The sequence below is a fragment of the Benincasa hispida genome, chromosome 10 (assembly GCF_027475165.1).
Source record: "Benincasa hispida cultivar pf3 chromosome 10, pf3_genome.v1.1, whole genome shotgun sequence".
Classification (NCBI taxonomy): domain Eukaryota; kingdom Viridiplantae; phylum Streptophyta; class Magnoliopsida; order Cucurbitales; family Cucurbitaceae; genus Benincasa; species Benincasa hispida.
In genome coordinates this window covers 32,154,335-32,181,504 of record NC_143487.1, presented here as the reverse complement: position 1 = coordinate 32,181,504, position 27,170 = coordinate 32,154,335, and the positions used below count along the sequence as shown (strand labels likewise).

General features: G+C 31.9%; 1 protein-coding gene and 1 long non-coding RNA gene across 3 annotated transcripts; one reads left to right on the top strand and one right to left on the bottom strand.

The window, feature by feature from the left end:
• Positions 1 to 4,998: 4,998 nt before the first annotated feature.
• HSP89.1 (HEAT SHOCK PROTEIN 89.1) lies at positions 4,999 to 12,195 on the bottom strand. Its single transcript, XM_039046895.2, has 20 exons — positions 11,902 to 12,195; positions 11,111 to 11,296; positions 10,934 to 11,007; positions 9,752 to 9,877; positions 9,573 to 9,666; positions 9,405 to 9,488; positions 9,177 to 9,320; positions 8,981 to 9,094; positions 8,827 to 8,886; positions 8,635 to 8,709; positions 8,439 to 8,543; positions 7,947 to 8,087; positions 7,760 to 7,852; positions 7,580 to 7,657; positions 6,830 to 7,084; positions 6,580 to 6,682; positions 5,966 to 6,140; positions 5,774 to 5,879; positions 5,607 to 5,696; positions 4,999 to 5,350 (listed from the first exon to the last, which is right to left on the bottom strand). Exons 1-20 carry the CDS (start codon positions 12,019 to 12,021, stop codon positions 5,225 to 5,227), a joined length of 2,349 nt encoding a protein of 782 aa, XP_038902823.2. The 5' UTR covers positions 12,022 to 12,195; the 3' UTR covers positions 4,999 to 5,224.
• A 3,261-nt stretch (positions 12,196 to 15,456) lies between these two features.
• Positions 15,457 to 25,321, top strand: LOC120087994 (uncharacterized). Of its 2 annotated transcripts, none has more exons than XR_005484781.2 (2): positions 15,457 to 15,822; positions 24,667 to 25,321. It is a non-coding gene; the product is annotated as an uncharacterized LOC120087994 (long non-coding RNA). The 2 variants fall into 2 exon arrangements; XR_016523669.1 differs by lacking the exon at positions 24,667 to 25,321 and adding an exon at positions 15,973 to 16,276 and having other exon boundaries at positions 15,461 to 15,822.
• Positions 25,322 to 27,170: the final 1,849 nt, after the last annotated feature.

Sequence of the window (27,170 nt, the reverse complement as noted above, 5' to 3'; positions counted from 1 at the left end):
TAAAGTAAATTTGAGAACAAAAGAAAATAAAAGATTAGAGATATATATAATACTAATACATTTATTTTGGACTTTAAACTCGACTTAGTTTAATGTTTAATTTTAGACTTTTAAATGCAATTTACATATTATAACAACCATGAAAACCCTTTCATAATCACATCCAAACTTGTCTTAATTACTTTTTAATGATATCCTTTTTTATTTCATAAAATTTTGTTTTCACCATATACTTTTGAAAAAATTTGGTTGAAAACCTTTTTTTTCAAAAAAAAAAAAAATGCACAATAACTAACTAAATAAATTAATAAATTTGACAAACAACCATTTTAACAATTTTACTCTTAAAAAGAGTTAAAGTTTTACCATTATGAATTAACAAATTTGACAACCAACCTATTTTAGCAATTTATCATAGGAACAGTTTAACTTTTACAATTATGTGAATTTAATATTTAATTTTCACAACTAACTAAATTTATAATTAAAATAACCATTATAATTTTATTTGATTTCTTGAGAGAAAAAAACTCATAATTTACTTGATTTTTTTTTTTAAAGAATATAATCTTATCATTATCAAATACTTGTTACTTAGTTTTGGTATTATATTATATCTAAAACAATAAAATATTTACTTCACTTAAAAATGGTCAATTAAAACATTGAACAACTTTTTTACTCTAAAAAAATATTTTTGTTGGGATGAACTTCGACTCTTTTCTCATTATTTATTAAAATGAATTTTCTTCCTATTTTTTTTTTAAAAATAAGTTCCTTTGGTACTTCAAAACTTTTTATAAACCCCACACCAAATTTTTTATCTTTCTATTTGACAGAAGTCAATAATAATTTTTTGAAATTATTATTAATCATAGATATTGAGCAATCTAAGAAAATAAAATTTTAAAAATATTATATTTCATTAATTTAAGGAAATATAATAGGAGCGATTGTAACTTTAATAAAAATAAATAAATTGAAAATTGGGCACGTGTCCCTAGATTTTACTCTTTTTTTTTTGCAAACATGGCAAAAAAAATTCCGCTTGAAAATTTGATTGCTATCTGATTTCGATATGATTGTTATGTGTGATTGCTATCTGATTACCATAACTGCAATTATAAAAAAGTTGAAATTATGACTTTGGTTTTTTAAAATGTATTTATCATACAATGCACTCAATATAATAAGAGTTCATAAATGTACCTTTATTAGTTGACTACATAACAATAAATTGAAATAAATAGAAGAAATTTAAAAGTATAGAATGAAAAATGAAAGGGGATGAATATATAATTGAATAACTACTGAGATCTTGAAAAGAATAAATCTCTCTTTTTTATTTTCTCTAATTTGTTTTCATGCGTTCACTATGATTCGGTTTACTCTCATGGGTGTTGTAAAGAGGGCAAATATGAGAAGCAACTATCGCGAACATATGTGGGTTACACACAAACATCAAAATTCCTATAAAAAGACAAAAATAATTATAAAAATTGGTGATTACCTTGTTTGTAGAAGATATGTTTAATTTATTGAAAATGTGTGTTTTTATAAAGAGTTAGTTTGTCCACAAGTTTTAAAATGAAAGAACGGTAAGGAAAAAATAGTATTCAATACAAAAAATTCACATCAAAATGAATGTCAAAATAAACGAAAAAAAAAGAAATTTGTTAAATAAAATTTATAGGAATTGCAATGAGTAGAAAAATAGGTTAGGAAAATTGAAAAGTGTGAGGTAATATTCAATTACTGATTTTCATTTTCTTCTAATATCGGTAGATTACACTAGCACCTTTCTTGTTGGGTTTTCTCCTGCATTTTCTCCTTCATTGTTCAACATTTTAAAGCATGTCCTCCTAAGCTTACAATCTTAACGCTATCATCATATTCTTAAAGAGACGGAAAAAATACATACATATTTGAAATAAATAATTTAATTAATTGATATTCTATAATGATGTTGTTGAAAAGCCTACCTAAGACGTATTTATATTATTGATATACTTAATTTTAGGTGTTTCACTAGTATATTAGTGATATACATCATTTTAGCTAATAAATATTAGTTGAATGATATACTTTATATGCTTAGTAGTATATCCATGGAAATTTTACATCTTAATATAATATTCTTCATTTTAGGTCTATCACCATTCAATTAATAAACCAAATAAATATATCAACAAGGAAACTTTTAATATGTAAAGCTAATATAGCAGATATACCAATAATATATCAATATCGGATATCAAACAATTAATAAGTAAATCTATAGTATATCATAGATTAATCTATTTTCAAGTATATTAATACTATACAAATATCAAACGGCTTTCAAGTATATCAGTGATATATCAACAGCAAATTAGTACTTATTAAGCAACTTTTAAATATATCAATAATATATCAGCAATATATCACGTATCAATCAACTTTTAAGTATATCAATTATATATTAGTACTTATCAAAAAAAAAAACTTTCAATAACATCAATAATATATTAAACGTGTATCACATAATGATCAACATTCAAATATATCAGTAGTATATCAGATATCAAACAATTTTCAATAATATCATTACTATATCGATAGTTTATGATCAAATATCAAACAACTTTTAAAATACATCAAGAACAATCAATCATTATTTTATTTAAAATATATGTATCATTTTCAAATACAGCAGTATATAAGGAGTACATCAGATAGTAACCATGGTTTTTTTATGACGGGTTAGAGAGAGAACAATATGTAGGTTTTTTATGAGAGTACTTTAGACTTTCATGTGTTTAGTGTTTGGGCTGGGCAATTTTTGTTATTTATGCAAAAGTTTTTTTTTTAAGAAAAAAAAACTGCTATAAATGCAATAACGTAAATGCCCGTTTTTGGTAATCTTGCAACCGGCATTTCAACCCTAAATTAGGAAACTGAATTGGGAGGGTATTTGGAATATTTCCTTCAATATATGTGGCCTGGGCTTGAAATTTGGCTATTCTCGCAATCACAAAAAATTTGGGCGGGAGGCTTAATTATCATAACCTATTTTGTTCAGCTCTAAATTTATATATAATATTTACCTAAAATTTTAAATTGTATCTACCTCCCTTTCATATTAATTAATTTTATACAGCTGTGATAATTGGACCAAGTCGACGGCGACATGACAATAGAAGAGAGGAGGCCAATGTAGTAACACTAAAAGACCTGTGCTGCGCTTGGTGCAGATGCACCAAGGAACGATTAGGGTTGGCAACGGGGCCAAGGTGGAGCGGGGGGCGTCTCCCATCCCCGGCCCCGTGAGGGAAATTCTCCCCCATCCCTGCCCCCGTCCACGGACGGGTCTCCAAAAATTTTCCCGATTTGACCCTATACCCGGTCAAACCGAGGATTCGGGGTGGGGCCCGCCGAGACCCAAACCCATGGAAAATTTTGCCAACCCTAAGAACGTTATATTTCATAATTTTTGGGAAAAGAAATAAGAAAATATTTGAAAAACTACCTAATACTTCATAGATACACAATCCATATATTTAATAAAACATATTATTCTAACAATTTATATATGTAAACGTCATATCTAAATGACCAACAAAATCTGAAGGCACATTGACCATAATAATGTTCTATTACTTCTCTTCTCCTTTTCTACACTTCAACTCAATCAGTGCAATTTCATTTGGGTAGTTAATAATTGATGACCATAACAATTTTTATCTCTCCACTTTTTAGTCTTTTTACTAAACATCCTCCTTTATTCTTTTTCTTTCGAAAAAAAGAAGAAGAAGAAAAAGAAACCCACCTTGGTCCAGAAAATACTTCACTATGAGAGTCTTGGATGTTGGTCACAATAGAAACCCATTGAAAAAAGCAACCGATACAATGATATACGAAAAATGATCAAGGACATCTTGAAATGGAGAACGAAAACTTCATTCTAAAACTATTTCCATAACATTATAAAAATGAAGAGATGTGGCCAAAAAAAAAAAAAGTAGAACAGTTTGTATTTATTATTTAAAGATTTAGTAGTTATAATGCAAATCAATGTATCTGTGTGAAGTGTGATATTGTACATATAAGTGTGGTGGCAAAATAGAAAATATTGAAGGAAGACAGAGTAGAAATTTTTAAAATATTTGAAGGCAAAAAGAGAAGAAAATTCTCCCCTTATGACCCCTTTTAATATAGTATGTAGATAGATTATTAGAAATTTACATATATACTCTGTTATAATGTAACTCATTATATTTATGTATATATATATTCATAGAGTTCATCTACAAGACAAGTATGTAACTCATCATATTTATGCATCTATACATCATTGAATTCATCCACAAAACAAGTTCTACTGGATGTAAATACGATCTAATAAATTGTCCGTGAGATTGAAAATAGTTGAGGGACTTAGTAATTTTTGACCATTTATTTATCCATGAATTGTTGGTATTTATTCGTCATAGATCCTATATGATTGTATATACTGAATAACACAAACATCATTTTTCTTCACATATGCCATATTTGAATTTATTTAGTTTAATTAAAAAATTTGTATGTCATTATTTTATATTTGATAAAATTTTGTTATTTTTTATTTTTTTTATTTTTTTTTATAGAGATTGAAGTAGTGGCTAAGAAAAATGTGGTTTTTTATAGGGATTAAAGTAATTGCTAAAAAAAAATACTATAATCTTAGTTGAGATATTGTTATCACAATAAATGCAACAAATTCTATTAAAATGAAGGATTAGACTTTTTTGTAAAGAAACTATTGGTTAAAACCCTATAAATCAACCTGATATCAAACAGTGTATTAGTTTTTTGAAAATTTAAATAATAATAGTAATAATAATTGCATAAAATCGGTTATTAAAAAGATATAAAAATTTTCAAAATCGTTATCTAACCGACCTCAACAATGCACATTAAAACTATTAGAAATTAGAATGTTCCTGTGCCTAATCGAAGAAAATCAACAAGCCAATCTTGTTATAAATTTCTAAACAATATTTGAATCGATAAGCATTTCAGTTAAAAAAGAAATCGGTAATACAAAAGAAACCAATTGGTCCTGAGGACAAAACTAGCAGTCTGGAATGGAATAATATAATTAATCATCAATCCCAGAATATCATCCTCACCCATCCTATAAACTTTTATGGACAAAATTTCTCGGACATCACCTTGAACTACAAAATGTCCAGTACTCACTTCACTTTTGGTTGCCAGCTTCGACCGGTTCAACTACTTCTGCTTCTAATGGCGCAGACCACTTGCCGGAAAGTGCCATACCCATCATCTCATATATCTTACCACCAAGCTGGGCCGGATTTTCAGGCTGCACCGACAATGGAGTAGGGTGGTTCAGTTCATGCCATTTGAGTATTTGGAACAAATAAACACACATTTAGAACGCACAAGACGAGAGCATGGTATTATTTGCATGGTTAGAACTACTACTGATGTTGAAAGTTCGACACTCATATTTGTGAGCCTAAGCGACTAAATCTTGCAGCCAATCAGCTGGAGAATAGATTTGTTTCCTAAATACAACCATGTTGAATTACAACACATAGAGCGCAGAGGAAGTTTACCGTAAAGCCACTGGAAACTAAAGCTGCATCATACAGAAGATCAATGGCTCTCAAAGCATCTTCATCGTTGGGGTTACTCTTGAAAGCAGCCTGTGGATATTTGCATAATATGTCAATTTACATGAATCCACAGAAGAAAGTATAAATGTACTTCTGCTCTTACGTACATCCAGATTTTTAATAATTGGGTGATCAGGGTTGACTTCAAACACCCTTCTACTTCTCATGAAGTCCAAACTAGAGGTATCGCCGACAGTTTGTGCCTTCATAAGTCTTTTGAGAAGAAAAATGAATGAGGCGCAACACTTGAAAATAGAATATATATCTTTTGTCTCGACATGAGAAACACAATAACTTACCTCTCCATGTTGGCAGACCAACCAAACTTTCCAGCAACAAGAACACAGGGTGAAGAACTTAGGCGACTTGATATCTGAACATTGGCAACTTTATCTCCCAAGCGCTTTTTAATCCAATCACAAGTTCGGCCGAACTCCTGCTTCATTTCTTTCTCTTTCTCTTCATTCTTATCACCTAAAAACACATTACAATTATCATTTCCTTGTTTTCAATTACACAAAGTAGACTAATAATGAAGGCAAGGGGTCATCCTAAAATTTTAGACGTGGAAGTGCAATGGGGCCATCCAATAAATCTAACTAATGAACTTGACCCTGAATATTTGTTTTATCTTCGGTCCAAGTATTCAGTTCAGTCAATTAATAGTGAGGGTCAAAAACAATTTAGTAAGGAGAAGCAGAAATAAATTGTGCTTGAATAAACTATAAAACAGAAAGATAAAAAAACAAAAACAAAAACAACTAAATATAGAAATATAATTAAAAAAAATCAAAATCTTAAATGAAGTACCAATAAAAGTCAAAAGATGTAAAGTTAAGATAGTTCAAGTAAACTAACCTAAATACGGATAAAGTTAAAAGATGTGAACTTGAGATAGTTCGAGTGAACTAACCTAAATCCAAATCTTCCTTGCTAATGTCAACAAAGTTTTTCTCTTTGTATGATTTCAAGTTCTGGATGGCAACTTCATCAATTGGATCAACTAAATATAAGACCTGCCATAGGGAAAAATGAACAAAATGGATAAGAACACGGAAGGGAAAAATATAGGTGACCAATAGCCACCAAACGAAATTAGAGAAACAAAAGAATTGCTCTCAGAAACAACGTGAGAATAAAATGAAGCAAAGTCAAGTTCTTACTTCAAGATCCTTTTCAAGAAGTTTCTCAAGGAAAGGAGTATTCCTTGCACTAGTCACACTGTCTGAAGCAATATAATAGATATCCTTCTGCTCTGGTTTCATGTTTTCAACATATTCATCCAGACTAATCATATCCGCTTCACTTTGAGAAGAGAAAAATCGAAGCAATGGGGCAATACGTTTATGGTTTTCACGGTCCTCAATGCAACCCAATTTCAAATGCTTTCCAAAATTATCCCAAAATTTCTCATAATCCTGCCAAATAGAAAAACCAGATAATTAGAGAACGTGACTTTATTTAATATGGATGGAAACCAAAAAATGCAACTAGAGTAAGTATAATCCTTCTACTCAGCTGGCTGCATCAGTGAAAAATGACTGGTTCAATCATATTTCTAGAAGTCAAGGAAATAATTGTGAAACCAATAGAACAGGTCACTTCAAGAAAGGTCAGTGACTAGTTTACTCATATAAATCAAGGCATATCATTTAGTGATCTACTAGTACAGATCACTTTGTATCCTACATATTAACATAATCGTGTTTTGGTTTTAGTTGGAGAAGAGAGGAAAGGTAGATGCATAACACACGCACACGCACACAGTGAACTGGAGGAAAAACGGCATATGTGCATCCATATTACTCTAGTTTCATTAAGATAGGTCATCATTTTTTTTTTTTTTGGGGGGGGGGAGAGAATAACAGAAGACGGGAAAAACGTATAAACATCAAAACTCTTGAACGACATACTTCTCTATTATCACTCATGGAGATTCCTAGAATCATTTCAAAAGCTTTCCTGACCAATCGCTTCCTCATGATCCGTACCTATAAATAACGAGAGCAAATATCATTATATTGATAAAATAAATTAAACCAAAAAAAAGGATGATGAATATTTTACGATAACGATTTCTTAAAAAAACTCACTATGCGACTCTCTTGAAGGATTTCACGTGAGACATTAAGAGGAAGGTCATTTGAGTCCACCACACCTTTGACAAAGCTTAAATATCGAGGAAACTAAAAGGCCAAAATTAATCAAAATCGTTAGCATTGTCACTGGTAAAACTAACTTTATAGCCCAGAAGGTTATTTTATTTAGGTAAATTTTTACCAATTCTCCATCAAAATCATCTGAAATAAACACCCTTTTCACGTAAAGCCTAATATTTTTAGTCTTGGGATTGATAAGATCCTCCTTTCCCATTGGCGCAACAGCTGGAACATAAAGTATTGACCTGAATTCTACTTCACCCTGCAAATTCAATCAAATGTTAGCTCCATGAAAATAAAATAGGAAGTAGCAAGCATTCATAGAAAGTAGACATCTTATCATTTAGAAAAATCAGCTAAATGTAAATCCAAATATTTTAGATATTTGGATGAACTCTTATCATTTTCATAAATTAGCTAACAATTATTTGAAATTTCCATCATCTAGGAAACAAACTTGTAGTTTCTTTTTAAATAGAAGAATTAATTGACAGGATGGTGAACTCCTCATCCTCCCAGGACTTCAAGCAGACAAAAGAGGTCTCAGACATGCACGATCAGATAAAAATGGACTCCGAAGGAGAGGAACACAGTAAATATACATTATGCATACCTCTGTTGTAAAATGAGATGATGCTAATGGATCCAAGTACTCATTGAAAGTTTTTTTGTAGAATTCATTGTAATCCTCCGTGGAGACTTCCTTCGGGTTCCGAAGCTGCAAATACAAATAGAAGTAGAACCCTTTAGTTGCTTAGAAATAAGGAGTAAACGACAAAACTGGAAAATTAAAGGAGTTGTGAGCTAACCCATATTGGTTGGGTCTCATTAGTGAGTTCCCAGTCCCAGTACTTCTCCACGACAGTCTTTGTTTTCTTCTTCTTCTGCACAGCAAAATCATCAATTAGATTACAATTAATAGAAGATGCTGCTGTGTAAGCTTAATCCCTCCGTTCCCCTATAAAGTGCTGGAGAAGTGAGGATGGAAGAAAACGGGCTACCTCAGTTTTTCCATCCTGTTCGTCCTTGCCAGCTTCAGTCGGATCCTCGTCAACTTCTACCTAAAAGGTTGGAAGAAGAATAGATTTCCCAGAATGAATATTTTAAACTTGAGAAGAGTTCAGAAATTAAGAGGGCAAAAAAATTTATCCATACCTCTTTAGTGATACCCTTCTCCTGCCAGGTGTATATTGGGAATGAAACAAACTGTGAATAGTTTTTCACAAGCTTCTGAATACGCTCTGGATGAGCAAAACCTTTGTCATCACGCTGAAAATAACAGGCAACAAAGAGAATATATGTTAGATGAGTATGTAATAACAAAGAATACTACAAATATATTCAAACCGACCTTTAAATACAATGTAAGGCAGGTTCCTCTCGAGAGTTGCTTCTGAGGATCTGTTTCTTCCCTAATAGTGTAGGAGCTAGCATTTGCCTCACCTTCCCACACATATTGCTTATCAGACTTGGGGCTCTTTGTAGACACAACCACCTTAAAAAATTAAGAGATGTTTATTAGATGCTATAAAAAATATTTTCACCCTAAAAAGCATGAAAAACTTTTAAAAAAGCATACCCGATCAGCAACCAGGAATGCAGAATAGAATCCAACACCAAATTGACCTATTAAATTATTGTCTCCACCAGCATCCTTGCTATCCTGTTAAAAAAACAAAGTTAATTAAGCATACGGCACACTAAATGGCAACAATTGAGTTAAATCACTTCATTCCATTCAGAAGACCTTCAGCGCTTTCAAGAACTTGGCAGTTCCACTCTGGGCAATAGTACCAAGGCAGTCGACAAGTTCTTGCCTAGTCATACCTATTCCAGTATCACTGCATAGAGATAGAAACAGGTCATTGTACTCATATCAGTATGTGAGGAAGAAGAGGGAGCGGGGCAACATAATATAATCCTTACGTTATACTTATAATCCCATTATCTTTGTCAGTATGGATACGTATGTGAAAATCAGTTTCTTCCTTCAATAGTCCAGGGTCTGTAACACTCAGAAAGCGCAGCTTATCCAAAGCATCACTTGCATTGCTGTGAAGGTTGAAGAGGCAGGAAACATCATTCAATTTAGGTATCAAATGGTAAGCTTCTAAAAATAGAAAGAAGCCAAATATGGACATAGCAGATTCCTACTGTGACCACACAAATATTATACATGCCAGAATAATACTTTACCACAAAAGTTGATAACGTAGAAGAAAGGAAATCATGTAGCGTTGTTTTTTCATAATGAACCTGGTCATATATTAAGAACCAAAAAGGCAAAGACTAAGGGCTGAGGGAAGAGGTCACCCCCTCCCGAGGAATTAGTAATATGAAAATCTTCCAATCATTAAGAATCATGGATTAGGGTAATAAAGAAAGGACTTGCTTTTTGTCTAACACCACACAAGAGGTAGTGAACTGTACATTACTACAAAAGTTTGAAGCTCAACGAAAAATTTCTACTCTTTCTTTCCCACAAACAACTCAGAGCACAATCATAAAGTCAAAATAAAAGTCTAAGCATCAGCATCATGAAATTTTTTTAAGCAAATGTCATCAAAATGACTCCATATTTCCTCAGTCCATGGATTACCCTAATGACATCAACATGATAGAGGTTTCTGATTACATTCACTTCTACCTATTACTTGCAAAAAATTGAGCAACTGACACCGAGACGAAGACATTCAGCCTAATTTGATGGTGATACAGATAGATACAAGGAAAACAGGAAGGTGCCATTTACGATTTAGGGGCACGGGTACGGTAGAGTAACCCACAGAAATGAGCAAGATGTACAAAATTTTCATTTAAAAAGTATAGAGAATGAGAAAAAAATCAAATACTGCAAATTTAAAAAAAATAGATAATAAATAAAAAATAAGAGAGTAAGGTTAACTGTTTTCTTCCACAGGAAAGGCACAAACTTAAAAGCACCATAAGTGCAATATATAATCACTAAGATCTTACTGTGTACTGCGTAGAGCATAACTAAATGACAAATCCAAAATAACAAAAGTTGAAAACACAAAGAATTATAAAACTGTAATAATAATAATTTTTAAAAAAAAAAAAAAAAAAAACACACACACACACACACACCTTATAAGCTCCCGAAGAAAAACTTCCTTGTTGCTGTACAAGCTGTTAACAATGAGGTCCATGAGACGACTCACCTGCCATGGAAAATAAAACACCAATTCAGAAGGCGGTCGTTGAATTTAAACATTAAGATTAAATGCCACATTAGTATATAGTTTCTTATTCCAAGGAACATGCCTCTGCTTGGTACTCGTACTTCTCAGCTGGAGGAGTAGCTGATGCATCAGACGCTGTGGCAGTTGATTCAAATCGAGCCAAGGAAAAAGTATGTTTCAGATTCAATTGAGAGGAAGGTTTTGCCGCATCCAATTGGCCAACCGTTAACAATGAGTACCGTCTAACTTTAACATCACTCTCCCCCACCTGAAAATTGTTGAGCATGTGTGATTACCCATTCCATATTTCAGAAAATTAACAATCTAAACAGAAAGTTCGGCACCAAAACAGAGAAGCATAAAGTCAAACTTTCCACATAAACCACGATAAGAAGGCAATAAGGAGACCTTCAAAGTCTAAAACATGCCATCTCCGACCAGGGAGCATAAAACGGGTTTTATTCGTCAAAAATGAACGATCCAACAAAATACCTTAATCTAGAATGGATGCGGATGAACCTACCATGCACGAATACAACTATGAATTTAAATGAAACAATAACCAAGAAAATTTACCCACTTACAGAACACTTGATTGCTATTTAAACTCAAAAAGGTTGATCATATGTAATAGGTTCTTCATCAACATCAAAGATTCAATATATACCATTGAACTGGGGGGATAGGGCACAAAACATTCAACTAAGGTAATACAAACCATCAACCATGGAAAATGATATAGATGGAGGAAAGGTAAAGGAACACAGAAATGTTGGATTATCAAAGATTTAAGAAACCAAATCCAAAGCATCAAATCACAACGCGAAAACGATACAGAAAGAAGTTTTCGTGTTTTAGAAAAAGCACACGAACCGAATTGGGAAGGAGTGAGGCATGGGTAACCGGAGCCACAGCGGAGGCAGCATTACGGTGGTAGCGAGCTCCACCGGTGCGAAGGACGGCAGAGACGGAGCGCCTGGAGAGCTTGTGCATATTGTAGAAGCTTGAATGAAGTAAAAGAAGGGATTGAGATCAGTAGAAATGAAGAGACGAAAGCACAGGACGGACGCTGGGAAGGGTTTTAGTAGGGTTTTCTGGTCGACACTAGGAAGCTTCTGGAGAAGATGAGGGTACTTCCGTATTTTCGCAAATGTATATGGATGTAATGACTAAATAAAGATTAAAATATCATTTTTATGTCAAAAAGTTTAATTTCCATCCAAATTAATTAAATAATAACAATAACTTTTATGTAAGAAAAATATTGGATAATTATTTTAAATGGAAAAATTGTTGTAAATATTTTTAAATATAGTAAATTGACAGTGATATTTTGGTATATTTGTAAAAAAATTTAAAGAGAAAAGGAATACATATATATATAAGAAAAAAGAAAAACCCCGTCTTCATGCATGTTATAGCTACACGACACCACTCATTCCCATATTCTTCTTCATTTAGCCCAGCCACCAGCCTCCTTTGCCAGCAACCATGTCACTTTGTCTAGCCGAACTATTGCCCAACCACCGTCGACAACAGTTGATCATCACCTTCTACTATCGTTGCTCTACCAGTCATATTTTTTTCTCTCTCTCTCTATCTATCTCTTTCTCTCTCACGTCGATCTTCTTCTCAGTTTGATGACCATAAGTGATTTAACCTAAATCCTAAGTGGGTTGTGAACCCCTGCCTACGAAGGCGATCCTCTTATTTGCATGGATAAGAGAATAGCCAGTTTTGCGGACTTAATATGCCTACCATTTTGGGAATTCATTTGATTGGGGAGCTGAGAACATAGCTATACAAGAAGAAACTCACTCCTTCCCCCATTGTTAGGGTAAGTAGAGAAATTGTCCTCTTAACGGTTGATTATGGATTTGAACAATGAGGCACCTCATCCTCTCTGTTGGAGTTAATGTCCTAAATCGAGTGTATCTTGTAATTTATAAAGACAAATTATATATCTAATAAAATAAGAGGTATTTTATTAATGTTTTGACTGCACTAATTCATTCAAATAAACTAAGATCTAAGGTTATTTTATGAAACTTAAATATATATGTAGAGACATACAGGTGGATCATGTCTAAGTAATAACCTAAATGGTCTGTAATAAATAGATAAGCCTGGGTACCTTATCTTGGTGACACTACGAATATGACTTGCTTTGTAGATGTTACAATTATTGTAAAGTGCTATAAATGATCTGATCCTGATTGTTAATGTAGAGACATATGAGCGGGGATATTCTATACAAAAAATTTGTATAAGATCGGATCATGAAATGAATAGTCTCTCTATATAACACCGTTGCTAGAAGAGACTTACATTTCACTAAGATGACCATAGGTGAGTTGACCTTAATCCTGAGTGAGTTGTGAACTTCTGACTATGAGAGCAACACCTTTGATTTGTATGGGTGAGAGTGGCCTTGTTAGCTGACTCAACAAGTCTACCATTTTGGGGACTTGTCCGAGTAAGGAGTTGGAACACAGCTACACAAGATGGAATTCACTCATTTTTCGGCTTTAGGGAAAGTAGAAAAATTGTTCCCTCAATAGTTGGACTATAAACTGTTTATTTATTAGAGGGATCAGTGATTTTTGAGGAGTTAGATGTAACTACAAGAGTAAAATGGTATTTTGACCCAACTATAGTTATGAGCAATTTGTGAAGGGTCGACTCACTGTTGATTGGTTATATTGTGGACATAGAAATAAATCTACAGTACGAAGAGTGCAATGATCGGTCTTTAATGGAGTGACAATAGTTAATGGAAATTGATTAATTTAATTAAAGATTTTAATTAATCAATCTTGTATCATTGGAGTTTCTAATTTGTAAGTCCATAAGATCCCCTTGTTAACTCATTAAATGATATATAAGAGGAATGATTTGAATTGGTCAAATCAATTTCATATTAATGAGATTAATATAATATGGTTAATTATAGATGTGATCTATAGTTAAGAGAAAAATATTTGAATAAGATTCAAATATTAAAGAGATGTATACATATAAATATGTGATAATTATATGTTGATTAATTTTATATTAAATATGATTTAATATAATCGTTTAATTAATTAATTAAATAAATTTTGAGAAATAGAGATAAATAAACATGTGATGTTTATTTATTTATTATATTAAATTGGATTTCATATATGATTATTTAATTATTGGACTAATTAATTAAATAAGAGTTATTTAATTAAATGCAATTAGAGTAGGAATAAGAAACACTAGGAGAAGGGGGTCATCCATTCTCCCTATAAATAGGTCTTTATGGCTCATGTTTGTGACACAGTTGAATTGGGAATTTTGAATCCTAGTTTCCTATTACTTCTCTAAAAAACTCCCTTCGTTTCTCAACTACTTCTTCTTCCTCTTCCAAGTCCTAGAGACCACATATCTAATTCTTGGGATCCTGGAGAATAACAATGTTTCACTTACGATGGTGTCCCTTGATCATTGAAGAGATGCTCTGGAGAAGACGTGGAGCAAATCGTGAAGATTTTGGGAATCTACAAAGGTAAGTTTTGGCTCCTCCCTCTTTTCTTCTCTTAAATGCATGCTAATCTTGATTGTTTGTCCATTATGTAATTATTTTTATACCGTATTTTGTTTATGTAAAATCGAAAATAAAATTGTAAGGTGATCACATGCTTCCACTTGGGATTCGATCCCTTTACTCTCTTGATCAAAGAGGGGTTCAGTTATAGTTGGATTATAACTAATTGTTTATTAGAGGAATCAATGATACTTGATGAGTTAGATGTAATTACAGGGACAAAACAAAAATTTTGGCATATTTGTACTTACAAACAATTTGTGAAGGGTCAGTATACTGTTGATTGGTTATATCCAATGAACACAAATATATTTGTAGTGCGAATAGTGCAACTATCAGTCTTTACTGGAGCGGTCGTCAGTTAACGAAGGCTGATTAATTTAATTAAAGAGTTTAATTAATTAATCAAATACCATTGGAGCTTCAATATATAGGTCCATAAGGTCTCTTCGTTAGCCCAATTAGGTTAAATAAGAATTGAATTAATTTTGGATTAGTTTGAATTGTTCAACTTAATTTAGGGGAATTAATTATATGAGATATAATTAATATAATGTATATAATGCATTATATTATTATAAAGTTTTAATGGAGAAAATAAACATTTGAATATGATTCAATATTAATAAAATAAATATGATTCATATAAGAACTATAGCTTAAAATTAATGTGAATTTGATTTATATTAATTCTATAGGTTATGTGAGAGATTTACAAATTATAGGTTATATCATATGTGATATAATGTAAACTATAGGTTATATGTTATATGTTATATGTGATATAACATATAGTTTTATTAATAATTTTTTTATTTGATTTAAATATTTAATAATAAGGGAGGAAGTTAATTTGGTAACCTCCTCTTTAATCTGTCATCATCTCTTAGTACGTGGAGGGTTCCTTGGTTTTTCACAGAAAGTTTTTTTCCCTCTTCCTCCCTAGGGCTTCACGTAAGCCCTCCTCTTTGGAAGCTCTCAGAATTTTTATTCTATGAATTCTCTTATGAAATCTTCCATTCTCTTTTCCAAAAATTAATCGATAACGAGCTCACCTCCTCATCGATTTTCTTCTTTGAGTATAATGAGGAATTCCTTGTGGTGGTGTCCCAAAGGAAATCCACCTCCGTTGTGATTGCTGCGATCGTGAAGGTGAGACTGAGATCGCATCCGTTCGTGAGATTGGGAGAGAATATGTGAAGATTGGGTATGCTACAAGGGTAAGTCCCAATTTCTCCTTTTATCCTCTCAAAGCATGTGTGTAATTTGATTTACTGTTTATCTTATAAATTTCTTATGTTTCTCTGAATTTTTTTGTTTCATCTTAATTGAAAATTAAAACGTGCGATCTTTACACACTTTTTCCTAAGATTCAACCCCTTCCGAAGGATGGATCAATAGAAGAATGAGGATGCTTTAATTTTTTTTCTTGTTTTCTCAAGAAGGTGGCTACAAGGATGGATGAATGATTAATTATAAAAAGAATGAAGGGTTTAACTTCAACCGTTGGATCTAGGGTAGAAGGATGGATGGTTGAGATTAAAAGGGGAGAGAAAATAAAATAGATTAATTTTAGAAGGTTCGTGATTTCCCACTTTGTCTTCTTCTTTTAATAGATTTGGGATGCCACGTGTTGTAATATAATGTAGTCCCCATTTTCTCCTTTTCTTTTTCTTTTCTTATCTTCTCTATTCAACAATCCCCACATGTCATCTTACGATTGGTTCAAGTTTGACACGTCACCGCCATGTCATCGACCACATCAAATTTCTCTTTCAAATCTTCTTTTAGTCGCAACTTCTTCTTTGGATGTCTAATTTGAGTGATTTAAGGTGTGTTGAAATCGTCTCTGCAAGCTCTATGCTATGGACACTTTAAAAATACTAAAATCATCATTAAATAAATGTTTGTTATCATAAAAACATATGGTGTGACTGAAGCTCATAAAACTAATAATCTCTCCCTTTTTGATATGACAAACTGCATGAGAAATAATAAATTGAAGTAGAATATGTGTAAGAATATTGAACAATTCAAACATGTTTATTAAGAAAACACATATTTTTCTAAATAAATTCTCTCCCTTTTGTTATCATCAAAATAATAACTAAGTAATCAATAACAACATTCATCCAAACACATATAATCTAAAAATTAATTAGCATTATTCTTACAAAGAGAAGTAACATACGCCCATTTTTACAGAGAATAATAGCTCTCCCTAAATGATTGACACAAGAAACATCTTATTTTTTAAGAGATATTTGCTTCCCCTAAAAATTAGCATACTCCAAAAAATGTGTAAAGAAAGTATCATGGAGTTTCTTACATCAACATAAACATAAATAATAATTTCAATTTTCTCAAAAATCCACAATAAATATGGATTAGACAATATGTTCCATAGAGTAGAATACTTTAAACATACTAAATATGGAATCCAATTTAAGATATTTAAAAAGCCACATATGTAATCTCATTGACAGAATGTAATTAAGCACTATGAAGTATCAAATGCCAAAATAAGATTTCATGCAATTAGGGCACCTAATTAACTACAAAATAATTTTATGCCACATACCAAATGATAATAATCAATTCAAAATAGATTCATGGAATTTACGTATGATGTTGAATTTAATTATATAAGAGAATATTAGTTCACCACATGATATATTATACCAAAAAATTAACAAGATATCAAATAGGTCTTTCTCCACATATATATATATATATCAATGTGAGAGACCAAAAAACTATACATGAATATCATGATAGGATTCAATAAAAATATATAACGTCAAACAATAAAAAGAAAAAAAGAAAAAAAAACACATGAGATTTTCAATATATGACATATAGTTCTAAAATTAAAATAGAGCAATTTTAGAAGATAAATCACACTTTCCAACAATAGCACATAAAAAAGTAATCAAAATAAAGATGAATTTCAAGAAGATATTTATAACTAACTCATTATTGATTAATCTAATAATTAAAAAATAATTAATAGCAATTAATAGCTAATCACAATCCATCGTAACAAAGTTTTATCAAATTCATAACATTTACATCATTAAATTTAGGGAAATAACATGAATAAGATTTATGATCCAAATTTTCACAGGACAAAAAAAATACAAATTATGCATAAACTTTTCATTTAGATGATATCTATGCATATTATTATTTCTCACATAAGTGTTTCTTTTATAGATCTTTTCAAAATTTTCATTATAAGGAACGTTTCTCTTTCCATGACTATTAAGTATATTTTTTAATTTATAGCAATTTGGTCTAATATAATCTTTTATTCCACAATAATGACATATAGGTATAAATTTTATATCATACACAAAACTAACATTATGCTTAAAATTAGTCGTAGCATGAGAATGAGTTTTTAACAAATTTTGGTACATCATGCCTAGTCTCACATTTGGGTTCATTATGTTTATGCACATCACATTTGGATAAAACATAGGCAAAACATTATTAGGCATAATGGAAGAAACTTTAATAAAAGTAGTTTTGGAACTAGATAGAGTAACACTCTCATCAACATAACCAAGACCCCTTTTATCATTTAATTTTGTCTAATTTTTCTTTGACTGAACTAAGTTCATTCATAAGGTTTGACTTTTTTTCCTTTAAGAGTTTTAACAAGTTTATTCATTTAAAAATATCATGCTCAAGAAATTTAATCTTATCCAACATAGCACATTTTTTTTATCATACAACATTTCAATATCATCATGCTTCACAACATCATTAGCCTTAAATCTCAAAAATACATTTTCCTCAATTAATGATTTATTTTCAATAATCAAGACATTCAAGTCATTTTTCAATTTTATGTATGAGAAATTAATTTTCTCATTTTCTTCTTTCACCCTAGTAAGCTCATTTAACAACTCATCATTTTTGTGAGCTAATTTTGTGTTTTACTTTCTAAGTGACATATATTAGAACCCATCTTTTTAAATTCATGTTGAATTTCACTATAGGAATCCATAAACTCATCATAAGTGGGATTTTCGTTACCTCTTCGTCATCACCTTCATCGTTTGAAAGATCTTCTTTTTTTAATATTTGACAATTTTCTTTACTTCTATCTTAGATATTTCCTTCCTATCAAGAAAATTGTTAGAAAGATAAGATGAATATTCTAATACATCATTAACTCTAATGTTTTTCATAAACTCAAATAATTAAGTTTTCAATGAAAGTAATTTTGAGAAGAAATATTTTAAGAAAAAAATCTTTTAAAAAATCTTCAAATTAGAACACTTTTTCAAAATTGAATTATAAAAGAAATAATTTTCAGAAGTTTCTTTTTCAAAAGAAATATTGAAAAGTTTAGGAAAATTTAGTTTTCAAGAACAAATTTCCAAGAAAACAAATTTCAGGTGAAATCGACTTCTAAAACAAAAATTTTCAAACTTTTTCTTCAAAAATAAAAAAATTCAGATTTAATAAAATAATAAAAAAACAGTTATTAAAGTAGTGAAAAATAAGATTTCAAACAAATTTTTGAAACAAAAACTGAGCTACTTGCTCTAATACCAATTGTAGGATGGTATGACAATATTAGAAGGAGGAGTGAATAAAGTTGTCTACCAATTTTAATTTTAAAATTCTAACTATGACAACTAAACTTGAATTTTAATTTGAAAAAATTAAATAGCATCAAGCAACCAATTCAAGTTAGTAACATATATCACAATTATGCAAATTAACAAAATAATCCTAACATGCAATCTAAAAATAAGAAAATAAACTAAGTGCAAAAATATAGTCAGTTTAGAGAAAAGAAGACACCAAATTTATAGCGGTTCAACAATCTTTTTACAAGCACTTTATAAGACTCCTTCTTGGGTATTTTACTTTGAACCGTTCTCTTGTTGATGAGAACAAAACCTACATGATCTTTTTTTCGCCTAGGCTAAATTTAAATTCTTTTCATTGGTTTAGGATCTAACCAATTTTCTTTTTCTCACAACGCAAGGTGTATCCACACCTTAATACAAAATCCCAATTTAAAGAGAAAAACAAAAAAAAGTCACCCTTAAGTAGGTAAGATTCACAAGTTTTGCTCCACAACATTCAACAATTTTTCTCTGGACTATTACATTTGTAAAAATTGAAAACAATGAGAGAATTTTGAGTTTTTAGACACTTGAATGATGGATCAATGGAGGAATTAGGTCGTTGTAATCTTTTTCTTATTTTCTCAAGAAGGTAGCTACAAGGATGGATGAATGATTAATTATAAAAAATGAAAGGTTTTTAACCTTAACCATTGGATCTAGGGTAAAAGGATGGATGATTGAGATTAAATGAGGATGAAAAATAAAAAGATTGATTTTAAAAAGAATTTGAGGATGGAATATGGAGGGATTCACGATTTTCCACTTCTTCTTCCTTTTCTTCCTTTAAATAGATTTAGGATGCCATATATTGTAATATCATAGTCCCCATTTTCTCATTTTCATTTTCTTTTTTTTTTTTTTAATCTTTTTTCTCTCTTCAATAACCCAACACATGTCATTTTATGGTTAGTCCAAGTTTGCCACATCACCGTCATGTCATCGACCACATTGAATTTTTTCTTTAAAATCTTCTTTTAGTCGCAATTTCTTCTGTTTGATGTCCCATTTGAGTGATTTAAGATGTATTAAAATCATCTCTCCAAGCTCTATGTTATGGAAATTTTAAAGTACTAAAATCATCATTAAATCACGTTTGTTATAGTCAAAACATATGGTATGAATGAAGCTTATAAAGTTAACAAGACCTAATAGACCTACGGTTATAAGCTCTAATGATACGAGATTAATTAATAAACTCTTTAATTCATTAATCAACATTCAATAACTATAGAGCACTCCACTAAGGATCCATATATGTACTCTTATGAACGGTAGAATATTTATATGTCCATTGTTTTAACCCTTTCACGTAAGTTAATCCTTCACAAGTTGTGTATAATTACAACTGGATTAAATTACCCTGATTACCTTTTGCTTCTTAAGTACCACTAATCCTCTAACGAATAATCTATTTATGGTCCTACCATAAACAAAGTCCCTCTTAGCCCAATGAAAGGGTGGAGCCTCATTGTTCAAGTTCTGGAGTCAACACTTAAGAGAACAACTTATATACTTACCCTAAATGCGGGAAGAAGTGAACTCCATCTTGTGAAGCTATATTCCCAGCTCCCCACTCGGTATTATTCCTAAAATGGTAGGCTTACTAAGTTGCCATCTAGGGCCACTCTCATCCATATAAATCAAAGGACGATCCTTATGAGCAGGAATTATTAACTCGCCTAGGATTGAGATCGAGTTACATGGTTATCATTTGAAATATTAATCACTTCAATTAACAGTATTAAAAAGAGAGATTATATATTTCGTGGTATGGTCTTATATAAACTCTTTGTATAGGCCACTCGCATATCTCCACATGAACGATATGGATTAAATCGTTTGTAATACTTACAAAGTAGTTTATATCCATAGTGAAGTAACTCTATTTACAGAGAACTTTTGAGCGGAAGTGGATCATCCAAATCCCATTTCAATTGAACACATACGTTTATAGTTAACAAGAACAAATTATGCATAAAACTAAATTACAATATGCTTTCTAAATAAAAACAAAGGTTTAGAGATTATACCTTTGAAGAACCGTTCTTCGAGTTAATCCCTCGATCGTACTCGTTCACGAACACGTCGAATAAGTCACGAACACCCTTGAACAGCAGCAAACAACAACATGATCCTCAAACTAAAAAGGGACACTACCACTTAGTGACATTGGTATTCTCGAGGTGAGAATCCAGGAGTGGTGGGCTCTGACTAATTTTAGTTAGATGGAAGTTTGGAGTTTGGAGGAGGAAGACGATCGAGGAAGGGACAAGGTTATCATGTAGACGATCAAGTCTATCGCATAGACTATCTTACTTGATCGTTTAGTCTCTCAAGAAATCGTGTAGAAGACTCGACTGCAAATCGTGTCTTTCTTTGGAATTATGAAACAAATTTCATTTATCCCAGTTTTTGCCACAAAACTAAATAACTACCCACTAAGGGTGGTTAGAGAGAAAAAGGATAATAATCAAATAATTAATAAATTTAAATAAATATGATAACTAACTTATCATATTATATTTATAACCTATATTTTAATATTACATCATATACAATATATAAACCATAGTTCTTTTTCTCTATTTTATGTCATTTAATATAAATCATATTTATATTAAATTTAATAACTATGAATCTTATTCATAGAAAATATATTTGAGCATATTCAAATATATAGTTCATCTAATCAAGCAATAATGTATCAAATACATTATATCAATTATATCATATATAATTGAATTAATTGAATTATATCATATATAATCAAACTTTCTCTTATTAATTTGTACATTTCAAATTAACCCAAAAACTAATTCTCAACTTAAATTCATCGAGTTACCAAGGGGACCTTATGGACCTGTAGCTTGAAGCTCCAATGGTACGTGAATAACTTATTAAACTCTTTAATCACATTATCCACCATCCGTTAACTGTCGGACACTCCACTAAAGATCGACAGTTGCACTTTTTGCACTACAGATATATTTCTGTGTCCATTGGATATAACCAATCAATAGTATGATGACCATTCACAAATCGCTCGTAAGTACAGTTAGGCAAAATTACCGTTTTGCCTCTGTAGTTGCATCTAACTTCTCAAGTACTACTGATCCCTCTAATGAACAATAGATCATAGTTCCATTATGACTAAACTCTTCTTGGGCCAAGAGAGGGTATGGCGCCACATTGTTCAAGACCCAGAATCAGCCCTTAAGGGAGTAATTTTATCTACTTACCCCTGCTTTAGGGAATGAGTGAATTCCATCTCGTGTAGTTGAGTTCCTAACTCCCCAATCAGACGAATCCTCAAAATGGTAGGCTTGTTGAGTCAGCGATCTGACATTCTCACCCATGCAAATCAAAGGACTGCTCTCATAGGTAGGAGTTCACAGCTTACTCAGGATTAAGGTCATGTTATCTATGGTCATTCTAGTGAAATGAAAGTCTCAATTATGAACAACGTTATATAATGAGACTAAACATTTCGTGGTCCGATCTTATACAAACTCCTTTGAATAAAATATCCTCGCTCGCATGTCTAATACATGAATGATCAGGATTAGATCATTTGTAGCACTTTACAACATCTGTAACAACTACAAAACGGACCGTACTTGTAGTGTCACCAAGATAAGGTACCCGACCTTATCCATATACTACAGACCATTTAGGTTATAACTTAAACACGATCCACCTGTATCTCTCCACATACATGTTTAAGTTACAACGATAACTATGGATGTTGGTTTATTAGTTTGTGGTTAATGCAACTAAAATATCATATATTTCGTAGATAGAAGTGAATAAAATATCAAATATTATTAATCACTGAAATGTTTGTTCATACAGGACCCTACGAGATTTAGGGCATCAACCCCAACACATAGTGTTACCAGAATAAGGCACCCATCCTTATCTATATACTATAAACCTTTTAAGTTATTACTTGAACAAAACCCACTTATATGTCAACCACATACTGTTTAAGTTACTTTAAATAATCTTGGATCTTAGTTTATTGAATTTGAATCATGCAAATAATAAAGAAAACTTTATTTATTTGAAAATAAATAATACTTTATTTATTCAATAATTTGTTTATAATTTACGGACTATGAGATTTAGGACATAAATTCCAATAATCTCTCACTTGTCCCAAAGCTAGTGGGATGTACAACACATGAAAGTAAAATACAGTAAACTAGGGCATATAATATACTCAGTAACATCTCCCACTTTCCCTAGACAACGTGATGCATATCCCATAAACCTAGACCCTCTAGATGACCCTTAAAAACTTTACCTGTGAGAGTCTTTGTAAATGGATCAACAATGTTGTACTCCGAAGCTATCTTCGTGGTGATCATGTCCCCTCATTACACAATCTCTTGTATCAAGTGATAATTCCTCTTTATGTGCTTGCCTCGCTTTTGGCTTCGAGGTTATTTAGAATTTGCCACAACACTACTAATATCACAATAAAAAGGTGATAAGCGAAGACATATTTAGAACAACTTCCAAATAAGTCAAGAACTTCCTCAGCCATACAACCTCCTTAGTAGCTTCACAAGCAGTTACATATTTTTCCTCCATGGTAGAATCAGTAATGCAACATTGTTTGATGTTGTGCCAAACTATTGCTACTCCATTAAGAGTGAACACTAATCCTGATATTGATTTCCTTGAATCGTTATCAGTCTGAAAATCAGAGTCAATGTATCCTATAAAGATCATATTCTTAGCGCTATACATAAGTATATAGTTCATCATTCTCCTAAGATACTTAAGGATGGTCTTTACTACCTTTCAATGCTCAAATCCTGTATTAGATTGATACCTACTGAAAATCTCAACTACATAACATAAGTTAGGCCTTGTACACAACATGACGTACATAAGGTTGCCCACAGTTGATACATAGGGAATACGTCTCATTGCCTCAATCTTTTGAGGTGTCATAGGACATTGTTCCTTAGATAATGTAATTCCACGGCTGAAAGGTAGAATACCTTTCTTGAAATTTTGCATCGAATATCTGATGCATTTTATCAATATAAGATGCTTGAGATAAGGATAATGTTTTGTTCTTACAATTTCGAACAATTTGAATTCCAAAAACAAACTGTGCTTCTCCTAATCTTTCTTTTGGAATTGAGTAGATAGCCAATTTTCAATGTTTGTTAGAAATCCTACATCATTCCAAATGAATAGGAAATCATCACCATACAACATAAAAAAAGCAATAGTACCTTCAGTGATTTTCTTATAAATACAAGACTCATCAATATTTTGATCAAAACCATAAGATTTGACTATAGTGTCAAACTGGTAGCACCATAAAAGTGTTATTTTCCTTGTTTAATTCGAGCATGTCTGTAGATTTTACATGTTTATTATGCTATTTTGTAGGTAATTGGGAAACTATGAGACAATTTGAACCATTGATCCGAAAATGAGACGGAAATGGGCCAAAACAAAGCTCTAGAGTATAAACCATGGAAAGAAGAAGGAAAATGACCGATTAATGTTTTAAATGCATTATTTTATAGGTATCGAGCACTTAAGAGATAGAGCCGAGCATTAGAGAGCTGAAGAAGTTGAAATGGACCAAATTGGAGCTCTAATGAAGCAACTAGGCCAAAAGGAAGAAAAGACGCGAAATTACGAAATTACCACTAAGCAGAATGTAGAGCTACGCTCAAAGGCAGGATCGTGCCTAACAAGAGTAACATGGAGAGTGTAGCTGCACTTTAGCTAGGCATTATGATAAGAGTGCCGCTGCGCTCTCTAACAGCGCAACCGCGTTCAACCACTTTTATATAAGCGTTTTTCCCGATTTTTAGGTCATTCTCTTCGAACATTCAGCCTCCAATATGATTTTCTCCTCTCTTCTTCACCTTTTCTCTGTAATTCTTTTTCCTAGATCAATTTTATGATTGTAAATCTTATCTTGGACCAATTTTGTGGCTAAGGTAAGCAGCTAGCTTAGGTCTAGGTGAAACCCATGGATCTATTGTGAGAATTTTGATTTTTATCTATATTTCTCTTTTATTTGTTGTGGTTATTGAATGAGTTTAAATTTCTATGCTTAGATTTATGATTGGATTGATCACGCATAATATATTCTTTATTAGTCTAGAGATGAATGCATCGTTGTGTATGAATCTCATTAGTGCAAAAATTATATGGCATACTTGTATGAACTTATAAGTTGACTAGAGCAATTATTTTCATGGCATTGCATTTTATTCAAGAACACAATCGATTAGTATCTAGGCCTTTTCATTTATTAATCATCTTAGTAAGAACCCGCTAAACTTCTATAGACTAATTGCAAGGTAGTTAAGATGGATGTAAAGTTTTCATGGGTGCTTAAACCCAATTAATCGAGCATTTGTTTGAATTAAGTGATCAATTAGTAATTAGGGCGCTTGCCATGGCTATCCGGGAAATTTGACTAAGCACATTAAATCAAGAGAGATAATTCTTAATAATTCTATGATCAATCGAACATCAGCTGGTCATAAGTGATCAATCGAACATCGGCTGGTCATAAGTTCTGAGCTAGGCATTTCTTTACTTTTCCTACACTTTTACTTTCTTGCACTTTAAATTCCCACATTTTATTTTCCTGTCAAGCTAAACCGTAAAACCCTTGTTTTTATTGATTTTCATAGACCGATTTAACTTAGAGAAGTTCTATATAGGCTTCTTGTGTTTCGACCCTGGACTTGCCACTTGTGCTACCCAGTAGTATAAGTAGTTGGTTTGATGAATTGTAAATTTTATTCATTTAGTGAGGATTCGTGGACGACAACAAACTGACCTAACACAAACCTTATGTTTCAAAATCTGGATGCTTGTTTCAATCCATAAATGAATTGTTTAAGCTTGCAAACCTTTTGCTTTTGACCTTATTATATGAATCCCTTTGGTTGATTCATGTAGATGCTCTTATCAAGATTGTCATTTAGAAAGGCAACATTGACATCCATTTGCCATATATCATAATCATATTTATATCATTTTCCTCCAATTAATGTATCTCATACATCATGTCAACTATATCATATATAATTGACCAGTTTAATCATATCATATATAATCAAACTGCCTTTTGTCAATTTGAACACTTCAAAATGACCCAAAAACTGATTCTTAACTTGAATCCATTTAGCTACTAAGGGGATCTTATAGACCTGTGGCTTGAAGCTCCAACGGTACGCGAATAACTGACTAGACTCTTTAGCCATGAGATCCACCATCTGTTAACTGCCAGGCACTCCACTAAAGATCGATAACTGCACTCTTCTCACCACAGATATATTTCTGTGTCCATCGGATATCACCAATCAACAATACGATAACCCTTCACAGATGCTCGTAAGTACAATTGGGCCAATTTACAATTTTGCCCATGTAGTTACATCTAACTTCTTAAGTACCACTGATCCCTCTAATGAACAATATCTCATAGTCCTACTATGAGTGGACACCTCTCAGGCCATGAGAAGGTGTGTGGTGCCATATCGTTCAAGCCCTGGAATCATCCCTTAAGGGAGCAATCTATCTACTTACCTCTACTTTGGGAAATGAGTGAATTCCATCTTGTGTAGCTGAGTTTCTAGCTCCCCTATCAGACGAATCCCTAAAGTGGTAGGTTTGCGTCAGCAATCTAGCCACTCGTACCCATGCAAATCAAAGGACCACCCTCTAAGGTAGAAGTTTCCAACTCACTCAGGATTAAGGTCATGTTACCTATGGTAATCCTAGTGAAGTGAAGTCTCTGTCATGAACAGTGTTATATAACGAGACTATAACACTTCGTGGTTCGGTCTTATACAAACTCCTTTGTATAAGACGCCCCTGCTCGCATGTCTCCACATGAATGATAGGATTAGACCATCTGTAGT